General features: G+C 44.8%; 1 protein-coding gene across 3 annotated transcripts in view; it reads right to left on the reverse strand.

Annotated features, from left to right (window-relative positions):
- Nucleotides 1-12,120, reverse strand: part of LOC147735033 (ciliary neurotrophic factor-like) — a 550,327-nt gene that overhangs the window by 29,236 nt on the left and 508,971 nt on the right. For all 3 annotated transcript variants that reach the window (XR_015307550.1, XM_086953133.1, XM_086953131.1), the window contains exon 6: nucleotides 3,578-3,697. Coding sequence is in view for 2 of the 3 variants with exons in the window: in XM_086953133.1 (XP_086809259.1) it covers nucleotides 3,578-3,697 (120 nt within the window). In the remaining variant the exon portion in view is untranslated. The remainder of the gene's footprint in view (nucleotides 1-3,577; nucleotides 3,698-12,120) is intronic.

Here is a 12,120-nt window from a genome sequence, read left to right on the forward strand (position 1 = left end):
GGCTCTGGGGGAGGAAGACGGTGGCATTGTCCTGCAGTTGGTGTAATTAGCACTAATACCCCAACGTCTTGAAGGCTCATGATGCAAAATAGTACCTCTACAGCAAGTCTCTCAACGTAGATACGACTGGAATAGAGAGTAGGCACATGTAAGCCCTTCTTTGCTTTTTCGAAAAACTATTTTTTGAAAGACGTGAGTAAGGTGGGGACCTGTGCAACCTGTCCTGAAGAAGAAACCTAGCTTCGAAACATGTCGACACCGCACAGGTACTGTACATTGACATACTAATTACCTCATTATCACCCTTTTAACAGTACCAGCACGAGGGCACATTAAAGTTTTTTGTCAAACCTACGCACCAGGTACTTTGTAAAACCTCACTTTTCAGAACTCACCACTCACATAAACTACACAAATACCTCACACACACCACACATAGTCAAAAAGTGAAAGTGCTCCCGCGTAGTCTCTGGTAAGTAGCACGCCGCATCCCGTAGAGGGGTGCGAAGACCCCAGTGATGAAGCATGACACCAAGGGTCCTTTTGGTGTGTGAGGGGTATTTAAAGAACACTAAGTGCTCCCCACCATTGTAGGGATCACCAAAACACTTTTTACTCGTGGATTCTTTTTGTTTAACTAAGCTTGCAAAGGGAGAACGAATCCATTTTGTCTCTCAACTCCCCTCTTTTGTTATATTTAGCAGCCTGTGAACTGCCATGTCCTCCTGGTCAGTGCCCCCACTGACCAGGCCTAACCCTTCCCTTTCTGTGCACATTGGTCACCCCTATGGAAGGCCCAAGGTACCCCCTTGGGATGGGTGCAGTGTATGTGAAAGGTAGAGCATGTACTTGTGCAGGTGACATGCTCTGGTAGGGAATTACAGCCATTTTCGTTTTTCACTGCTGCAAGGCTATCTTGCTCCATTGGCTATCATGGGGGATGTTGGCTACAGTGGCTACCAGCATATCTTCCCATAGGAACAAGATAGGACATAAAAGTCTAGTATCCGTGAACTCAGAATTTAATTACACATCTTTTAGGAAAGGTTGTTTTTAAATCATGTGTTTGAGAACAGCACTTTTAGAAAGTTGCTGTTCTCTTGTCTGACCTTTCTGTGTGCCTTGGCCTGCTTGTGAATTGACTGTCTAGTTTGATAGTGACAGAGGCTGGGGATTCCCCGGAAGGCTGGCTGAGTCAGCCCTAGGCTGAAAGACTGCATTTGCAACTTGAGTGGTGTGAGGAGATAGCACCTGGGCCTGAATAGTGCTGTGCCTGCCTTTCACAATGCTGGCTCCACCTCCTGCTGGGCGGCTGCCGACCCTGCCCCTCACTCTGAAAGGAAAGGAGAAGCCAGGAAAACAAAGTGGTCAAGGAACACCCAGAACTGGTTCAGACTGGGCTCAGGTCCCACTTGCACAAAGAGAACAAAGACTTTTAGGGGTATAAGTACAGGACCCCTGACAACAGAAAATTAGATCATCCTGGAATAAAGAAGGAACCTCTGCCAAGGAGAAAGCTGAAACTGAAGAAGGAAGACAGTCCTGCTGTTGCTCTGCTGTATTGCCCTGCTGTTGCTTTACTGCCAAGGAGAGGGGAATGACTTTGCTTTGTGCTGTGTCCCCTTGCTTGAAGGAATCACCAAGGGCCTGAGAAAGAGCTGGCTCCCTGTTATGAAGTCCCAGGAACAAAAGGACTGCACCCCCAGCTTCCCTGAACTCTACTGAGGGAGTTCTGTCCTTCCTGGAGTGTGTGGCCCAGTCGTGGTGCCTCTGGAAGTTGTACCTGTGCTGGGAAGCTGGAAACCAAGCTTGCGGAGTGCATCCCCGACGGTGCAAGGAAATTCCCGCCGCTACGAAGGCCGAGATCATTGCAGCGCCTGTTGCCCCTGCCAGAGCCATCGCATCCATCGTTTGCTGGACGCACCAGACCGGTGCGGGAAGATTACCATTGCTGCGAGTGTCGTCGCAGAGCCTGTCGTCGCTGGGTGAGATCGCCGCAACGCTTGCTTGCGGACCGCATCACGTCGCTGCGAGTGTCGTCGCAGAAGCCATCGCATCGAGGAGCTGCGAGAGAGAGATCAACGCTGGTCCGTGCATCGTCGCCCCGGAGATCATCGCAACTCCAAACATCATCGCATCGTGCCTTTGCGAGAGAAAACTTCCTACGGAACCTACGCACCGGAATCCATACGAGTCCGCCTTCCTCCCCATACAGACCGGATTCGTCGCAGCACGCCCGCTGCTGCTGCGGGGTTGTCGCATCGCCAGGGTCTCAGGAGCAACGCATCGCTTGTTTTCCACCGCACCAGCTTCTGCTTTGGAACTTTGTCGCATTTAAAAGGTACTGTTGGATAAACGTGAGGCAACTGTGAACTTTTCACGCAACTGTGGACTATTTTATCGCAACCTTAAGAACTCTTTTTGCAACCATATTCTTGAACTGTGTATGTTGGATTTTTTTTGTCGTTTTGGTCTTGTGTAGTTTAGATTAAATACCTTTATTTTTCTAAACTGTTGTGGAGTCAGTTTGTGGTGTTTTCACTGTGTTACTGTGAGTGTTGGTACAAATACTTTACACATTGCTTTTGGATAAGCCTGACTGCTTGTGCCAAGCTACCAAGGGGGTGAAATGAGGTTATCTAAAGAGTGTTTCTTCCTTACCCTGACTAGAAGCAAGGGTCCCTATTTGGACAGTGGTACCTACCTCTGCCGACTAGAGACCCCCAGTTCTAACAGTTTTGTATTATTGACACTGGCGTGGCACATGCTACCACAGCACCAAATCTCACCCCCGGCCGCCAGATTACGAGTTACCTCGTGGTCTGGCGGGTGTTCCTTTGGTGTTCAAACAGCAGTGCCTATTAAAAAGGCATTGCAGTGGGAGTGCCACGTTCTGTTCCTGCACGGCATGGACTGTATAGTTCATTCTGTGAAGTAAAGGGGGTGCATGCAAACAGGGGGCACATCATGTGCCCCCCTGCATGCATCCTATGGCCCTGAGGCAAAAAGGGGCCCTGTAGGGCCCCCTTTGTTTCCTCGCTGCCACAGTTTTCATGGCGGCCTCACCACCATGAAAACTGTAGCGGTGAGGAAACTCCATATATGGTTGGCTGTGCTGCAACGGCATCACCAAGCATATTGGAGCCACTGACCGATGTGCCATCAGCTGGGATCGCGAATCTCTGGTGGTTGAGGCGATTTTGGGTGGTCCGACCGACATAGTTGTAAAAAAGGCAGTTGGACTGCCGGTGCAGTGGCCCCTGACCGCACTACCGTCACTTGTTTGGCGGTCCGATGGACCTCCAAACTAGTAATTAGGCCTTTTGTTTGCAAGTGCTCTCTATCTCACTCAGTTATGTTATGCTACACTATGAACATTTGCAACGCAGGGAACTGCTAAATGCAGGGCCTTGTAGAGCTGTAAGCTATCTTCAATATGAATGTCACTCCCTTAGCAGGCCAGAGTCTATGTCGTCGTAACATGCTATGAGTTGAGTATTGAAATCAAATCCAACTCTATCTCTGCATGCCCTATGTTGTATACCATGCCTGCATTCCATGCCTGCATTTGTCTTACCTCTGGATCAAGGTCTTTCTGTCGCAGGGTTTTGCACCCGAATGCAGAGGCGGAGATGGACACGCACAGCTGCAGCATGCTGAAGAAGAGAAACAGCAGGAAGATGCCTAGAGTAAAGGCCTGTGAAGGAAAAATGGACCAAAGAAAAGAGAATAACATTTATTGATGTGGAGGGAAAGAGGATAACGAGATGGAGGAGACAGACAGAAATAAATCTAACAAGTGATGGATGCACTGGGATGGGGAGAATAGCAAAAGTACAACATCGATGGACGGTAGGGAAGAGGAGAGAGAAACATCCCCTCCTTTGGATTGTCGAATAAAATAATAATGGTATGTAACTGGAAACACGATCAGTTTTCCTAATTGAAAGCTACTGAGAAGTTAAACAATGCAATGTGTAACATCATAGTCATGACCCTCTTTCAATGCTGCGTTAAAGAGGAGCAAAACAACAGCATCATCATACAGTCCATGTGACAGTAGCTGAGCTCATCCCACAAGGGGCACAAGAGCCTGGCCTGGAATATTGAAGGGTTGCCCACAACAAGACCCTTCCAAACCGCCAGTTGGTAACTATTCAGAATCCTATTTTAGGAGTCTCTAAAAGTTTACCAAATCCTCAAATGAGATTTGTGCAACGGAAAAACCTCTTTTCCACACCAGAGCCTTTGCACCGCAAAATATGTTAGTACATCTAGCACACTGTTCGAACCAAAATGGTGGTTTCAAATGTTATTCGCATTTCTACTCAAATAATATTAGTTTGAATGATTTATGTTAAAACTACTTAAGCCAATCACTAATCTTTAAACTAAACCTTATCCTGTCTCTAACATTAACTAACTGCGTCTCTAATTTAAACATATACAGTGAACACAATTTATTCCTAAATCTAATACCAACTTTCATCCAAACAGAACCCCCACTTTTAAATACATACCAGACACTATACAGCTTTGAATATTAATTGATTTACGGGAAACGTTTTCAATATAGTAAACACTGTGCAAATAAGAAACATTGGGCCCGATTCACAGAACTAACTTAAGACAAAATCCTAAACGTACTACTTTTGGTATTCACAGAAGTTAGGATTTTGTCTTAATTTTGTCTTAAGACAGACTTAACACAGACTTAAGTTAGGATTTTGTCTTAAATTCGCCCCCAGTGCGATTAACAAGCAAGATTTGGGAGCGAAGTTGCTTTAGAGTTACAAACTGAATCAATGGCCTGAGGCAATCCAGGGGACTGGAAGTCATTTGTCATTTCAGACGGTCATATTAGTTACATGTGGAAAATGTGGAATCTACATTTCTCTCATGACAAAAAATGGATTTCAATATTTGGGTGTGGTACCAAAACGAAATCAATGAATTTTCTTTTGATACCGACAGCAAATTGGAAACCACATCAGCCAATCTGAGATACGAGGGTCTTAATCTAAGCATAGAGAGGAGACGCAGAAGCAGAAAGATTGAATTTAAACCAGATTAAATATGCTTTCATGAATCCAACCTGAAAATAATACTTTAAACATAATGAAATCTGTGGATTTCCAGGCTTCAATCTTTGGTGGGTTTTGTCCTTTCCTAGGATAAAAAACACCCCAAAAGGATTAATTTAATTCACAGCCCAACAAGGGCAGCTTGCCTAAGAGGATGCAGCGCTACCAGTCTTCTACCATCACCGTGAGCGTCAGAAGACATGGAGAGATGATACACAGTTCCAGAGAACAGAAAAATAAATTCACAGTCTAATGGGCTGGCAGTCCAGCTTAACCAATCAAACTTGCCCAATTTATAATGTTTAAAGCACTGATGCACTAATTGACAGACTAATTCAAATTTTATTTGATTCAGATCTCGCCTGATGTCAACAAATGCAAATACATACTATTAAATTGTTGTATTTATATTTTTAAGACTTTCTTTAAGGCAGGTTATAGACATAGGGCCCGATTCACAAAACTAACTTAAGACAAAATCCTAAACGTACTACTTTTGGTATTCTCAGAAGTTAGGATTTTGTCTTAAGACAGACTTAAGACAGACTTAAGTTAAGATTCTGTCTTAAGTTTGTCTTAAGTCTGTCTTAAGTCGGTTTTAAGACAAAATCCTAACTTCTGTGAATACCAAAAGTAGTAAGTTTAGGATTTTGTCTTAAGTTTGTTCTGTGAATCAGCCCCGTAATTAATGCACTACATCTTGTGAAGGGGATCAAGCCTAGGACTGCGAATCCGCCCCTCGCGCATGTCTGGGGTTAAACACAAACAGTCCTCCAAAGAGGCACTGTTCTGTCATTTAGACTGTTCATGTGGTGGAGTTGTGGTCCAGAGAGCTGAACCTGGAACGCTGGGTTCTTTATAAAGTTCTGGTGCATTGCTGGCATCGGCCTATTGTTGCTTATTCTGGGATACTGAAGGCAGCCATGCCATGATGAAAGCCACCCTCGGCACAATGCTGACCTTGGCATTAAGCTGGTTATTGGCAGCACAGCATGGAGACTCGAGGCATGGAACTGTGATGCTAGACAGTCATGCAGAATCCATCCGTATGTGGCAGTGGTACATGTGAGCACTTGATGAAAATGACAAGCTGGTGCACGGGCAAAACCATGGATTTGATAAAAAGGAAAAGCCAACCCCTCAGGACATTTGCAGTGCTTTTCTCAAGAAAATAATGGGCATGAGTTTTGGGCAGTTGTTTATTTTTCCAAAACAGTTAACGTTATAGCAAAATGTATGAATTTTCATAAACTAACAAGCTTAAGTTTGGGGACAGATGATCGAATTTTCAAATATAAATTTGACAACTGTTATTTAAGTGATATTATTATTATATATATATATATATATATTATTATTTAACTGTTATTTAAGTCACTCTGCTACCAATGGGGCCGATTACGATGGTGGTGAATCTGCGACTGCCAGGCCAGCGGTCGCGGATTCACCGCCATCACCCTTAAAATTCCCACTGCAATATTAGGATGGCGGTGGGAAGGGAAAAGGGACCGCGGTGGACGGAAAGACCATCCGCTGTGGTCCCGCAAGGCGGGCCGGTATAGCCTGCCTTGCGGGACCAGGTACCGGGGGTCAATGGAGGCGGTGCCGTGCAGGCACCGCCGTGGGTATTTGGATGCCTTTGGATGTATTTGGATGCCTGTCTTTTGCGGCGGAGTTTCTGCTGTAAAAAGACAGGCGGAAAATGCCTTCGGCGGCCCGTTCTGGGCCCCCAGGGGGGTGGGGGTTAGGGTGCTGCACGTGGGGGGTACCTGTGGTACCCCCCTACATTTGCATGTACAAGGTGGCAGGCACCACACAGTGCCTGCCATGTTGTACATGCAAATGTGAAACATGTATTTTTACATTGTGGCGGGTGCTGCCACCCGCCACAATGTAAACATACAGGATGCGCCCGCCAGTGTTGCAGGCGCATCCTAATTTGTTTTGCGGAACTGCCGCACCTGTGGCGGGCGGTCCCTTTTGCACCAAGTCCGCCCGCCATCGTAATCAGCCCCTAAGACTCTATCCTGTGAAACTGGAGTAAGGCAACTTTCTCTGAACCTCTATGGTCTCTGTAATCTGACCGACAGGACTGATGTTGTAGCCTGTAGAGTATGTCTACCTCTGTTGAGCCCCGGGGCACTCCCTGGAGCAGGGGAAAGATTTTGGAAGTATGCGCGCCTTGTGTGACCTGGAAACCTCGCGGCGACAGGAAGGACATCATCCATTGCTGCGCCATGCCCCTAATTCCACTTGTTTCTAGTCTTTGGAGGAAGAGGCCATGTGATACGGTGTCAAATGCCCCACTGAGGTCCAGCAAGATCAGAGCAGCTGTGTGGCCTTCATCCGCTTGCTGTCTTAGGGTTTACATAGCCAGGAGGAGGGCTGTCTCTGTAGAATGAGCAGCTCGAAAACCTGATTGTGAGGGGTGCAACAGATTATTTCTGTTGAAATGGTTGGTCAGCTGAATGTTCACAGCCTTTTCTGCTATTTTTGCGAAAAAAAAGTTAGCAGTGAGATAGGGCGCAGGCTCTCAAGTACTGAATGGTCAATATGGGGCTTTTTTCTAAGAGGGCGGACCATAGCTTGTTTCCATTCATATGGAACTTCTCCCAACTAGAAGAAACGGGTGATTAATTCAGATATTATGGGTAAAATACATTCCGCTCCCTGCATCAACAATTCTGGACGAGCTGGGTCCTTCAGGGCTCCAGATCTTATTCCATTCACTAGTTTTCTCAACTTTTTTAATTCATTTAAACTCATTTAAACTCTTCTCCCTTAAATATTGTGGCCATAGTGCAGTCGCTACTTCTTCCCAGTTAAGCTTCTGCAGGGAATGTGTCATAGATCTTAGCTACTTTATCTGCGAAAAATTCAGCGATTTTATTGCATGACTCCTCTGTGGAGATATGCAGTTCGGTTATATTTTCAGCTGAATGTAGGGATTTTAGAATGGTAAACATTTATTTGGAAGAGTTTCTAGCCTTTTCTATTGTTTCAGTATAAAATGCACTGCGAACTTCTTTAATTACCGTGTGGTAGTACTTAAGTTCTGTTTTATACTCCTCCTTGCTTTTGGTGCAGTATTTTTTACGCCATCTGCGTTCTGTTTCCATTTTTGTTTTGCTTCCGTTAATGTCTCATTAAACCAGGGGGCCATTGTTTTTGTCCTCTTGGTATTAGTTATGGTCCATGGTGCTACTTCGTTCAGAGCTTCTATTATCCAAGCTCCCAATTGCTCATTGGCAACTTTTATGCCCTTATCCAAATCAGGTACTTTGGGGCATATTATCAAGGGGGTTTATCTCCGCTTTTTTGGCTTTAAAAGCCAAGAAAGCGGAGATAAAATTATCTCCCTATTACCAAGCTGTTGCTAACACCAGTTAGCGACAGCTAGTAGGAGATAGCGACCATCTTGGGCCCCACTTTGCATGTCAGTGATATTTATCACTAATGAGATGCAAAGTGGGCGTGCCAAGATGTTAGAGACTGAAAACAGTCGCTAACATCGCTATCTCCTATTACCAACTTTTGGAGATATTCGCGCTAAGCGGGAATATCTCCAAAAGCTAACACCTGCCCCTGAGCAGTTCTTAGCCATGTTATCCAATGGGAGGTGGATAACATGGCTAAGAGCATTTGCTCGATAATGCATGAATATCGCTGACTTTTCAGCGATATTCATGCATTTCGGCCGTTTTTTATCGCATTTGCGATAAACCTTGTTAATAGCAAGGTTTATCTGCGATAAAAATCGCCGATGTGCGGCGATAATTTTTGTCTCTAAACAAGTTAGAGACAAAAATTATCGCTAGTTGTTGGTAATATGCCCCTTTGTTTTTTAGTGCCTGTGTGAATATATAAGTGTTAAAGTTGGCCCATTTCCAACGGGTGACTATCTTTTTGGACTTTCTCGCCATTGAGCTCTGTATTGGAATCAGGAAAGGGATTATACGGTGGTCAGACCATGGGACTGGTAGAGGTACCCCTACTTCGAGATCTTTTACATTGGTAAAGATTGGGTCTAGGATGTGGCCAGCTCGATGTGTTTGCGAACTAACCTTTTGTGCTAGGTTAAACATCCTGAGGTCGTTACACACAGCTTGCGCTTCAGGATTTTCACATTCGTCAAAGTGTATATTCAGGCCACCTAAGACAAGAAGTTTATTATGGTGTATTGCTGTGTATATTACTCTTTCTACCAGGCTCCCGGGGAACTGAGTGGTGGGGCCAGGTGGGCGGTAGATAAGAAATCCAGCCATGGTGTCCTTTTCTGTTACTGAGAGAGAAAAGGAGAACGCCTCGCACTGTTCAAGATTAGCTTCATTAATTCAGCATTTCATAGGGAATTTGTAGACTATTGCTATTTTTCCCCCTCTTTGCCCTACTTGGTCCTGTCTTGCTATTCCATAACCTTCTGAAAGTGTGTCCGGTATGTAAAGGGTGGAGCTTTCATTGAGCCATGTTACAGTGAGAAACATAGCATCAGGCCTTTTATTCTTAGCCTCTTCGAGGCTCATGACGAGCTCAGCTCGTCATGGAGCTGTGCTCATGACGAGCTGAGCACGTCATAACCGCCGTGGAACGCCCACGCGGTGCTAATTCCCCTCATGTGTCATGATGAGCTGATCTCAAATTTGTGTTTAACTAGAGATCGGCAGTTCATCAGTATGAAAAGCAGTTTTTCCCTCTGTTGTAGGTCAACCTCAAACTGTCTCAGATTCTTATTGAGGTTTTTGCATGACAAGGAGCCTATGTCAACATCTACCCTATGCCAGATTTTTTATTTCTTCCGCCGTGTATTGGATTTGTTGATCGGGATTCAAACCAGAAGGGGTTCTGGCCCCTGGTCCAATTCCGGTGCGGAGGGGCGCGGACGGGCTGCGCACATCCGCTGCAGCATGTGAAATTTACAAGGCTCAAATTTCAATGACTACATCCTTTCAACAGGTTTTCTGGCATGGCTGATTGTGCGATTTTTGGACTGCTTACCATTTTAAACACCAACAGGTAGGGTAGAGAATAAAGTAAACTGAAGGAGACAGAAATGTTTGAAATAATGCTACTAATCAACAGCAAATTGCTCTAATTACACTAAGAAACGTATTCTCAATTTGTATCTCATCTGTCGCATTATTGGTGGGGAGAACTGCCTGGAACTCACTCCTTTTACACTCCAGCAGTCTCTCCAAATGTGCTAGGTCATGTCATCGACTACAGATGGCTTCACAGGGCCTTGTCAGTGAGGCGCATCTTGGTAAAAACAGGGGGCCCGATTCACAGAATGAACTTAAGACTCAATTTTTATTTATTTATTTATTTATTTAGTTCATTTGTATAGCGCAACAGCTACCCAACAAAGGGTTTCCCGGCGCTCATGATCCAGTGATTTGATTGATTCAGGTCTTTAGATGTTAAACAGCCAGGTTTTTAAGGCTTTTCTGAATTTCATGTAGTTGATTTCATTCCGTAGTGTCAACGGAAGAGTGTTCCAAAGTGAGGGTCCAAGATATGAAAATGATTTGCCGCCCATTCGTGTCAGCCTGATTTTTGGAATCACAAAGTGGTTAGCCGTGGCTGATCAAAGAGTTCTTGATGGGCGGTGGGGATTTACAAGATTTTGTAAATATTTGGGGGCATTGTTAGTAGAGATCTTATGCATAAAACATAGGGATTTAAACTTCACCCGATTCTCAATTTTCAGCCAGTGCAGTTCCCGAATGTACTTGGAGGTTGGTGTGGAGATGGGAATTTTCCACAGTAATCTCGCGGCTGCATTTTGCACTGTCTGTAAACGGCGGGTTGTAGCCTTATTGGCCCCCAAGTATAGCACGTTACCATAATCAAGTCTGGAGGTTATTAAGGCATTGATGACTGTTTTCTGAGTATGTTTGGGCAGCATCCAGCAAATTTTTTTTAACCACTTTAGTATCGCAAAGCAGGTGGCTGAAGTCTTCGCAGCTTGCTGATTAAGATTAAGGGACTCATCAATGATGACACCTAGGTTGCGGGCTGATTTGGCTGGAACCGGGAGGGTACCCATATCATCTGGCCAATGTTGGGGTCCCCAAAGTTCTTTGTTCTTACCTAGGACAAGTAGCTCAGTCTTCTCACCGTTGAGCTTGAGAACATTTTTTCTCATCCACTAAGCAATCTTACTTAAGCCGAGTTTTAATGCAGAGGGGTTCTCAGACTCCGAAGATGATAAAGAGAAGATGAGCTGAGAGTCATCAGTGTAGGAGAACATAAGTAACCCAGTCTCTTCTACCATTTTGGCCAGCGGGCTCATATAAATGTTAAAGAGCAGCGGGCTCAAAATGGAGCCCTGAGGTACTCCATGTTTAAAAGTCATAGTATCGGAGCAAGCGGATTGGGAGAAGACTTGGAATGTACGCTGTTCCAGCAGGGATTTAATCCAGTTACAGGCTGCGCCCCGGATGCCATTGGAATGGAGTGTTTGTGCAAGGACAGAATGTGACACAGTGTCAAATGCTGCACTGAGGTCGAGCAGCAGCAAAGCTACCGTTTCTCCCCGGTCCAGCATTAGACGGATGTTTTCTGTAACGCCTAGCAAGGTTGTCTCCGTGGAGAAACCTGTGCGGAATCCTGATTGATGGAGGGGTAGTAAGTCATGAGTGGTAACGAAATCAGTGAGAGACCTATGAACTTACTACTATTTTGGTATTCACAGAATGCACTTACTACTTTTGGCATTCACAGAATGAACTTACTACTTTTGGTATTCACAGAAGTTAGGATTTTCTCTTAAGTCTGTCTTAAGTCTGTCTTAAGTCTGTCTTAAGTTTGTCTTAAGACAAACTTAAGACAAAATCCTAACTTCTGTGAATGCCAAAAGTAGTAAGTTCATTCTGTGAATACCAAAATAGTAGTAAGTTTAGGATTGAGTCTTAAATTCATTCTGTGAATCGGGCCCACATGCTGTAACACAAGCACTTAAGAACAGAAATACAAGCACTTAAGAGCAGAAATGCAAGCCCTTAACAACAGAAGTACACTAACACAGCCCACTTGG

Source organism: Lissotriton vulgaris, chromosome 1_2, assembly GCF_964263255.1.
Source record: "Lissotriton vulgaris chromosome 1_2, aLisVul1.2, whole genome shotgun sequence".
NCBI lineage: Eukaryota > Metazoa > Chordata > Amphibia > Caudata > Salamandridae > Lissotriton > Lissotriton vulgaris.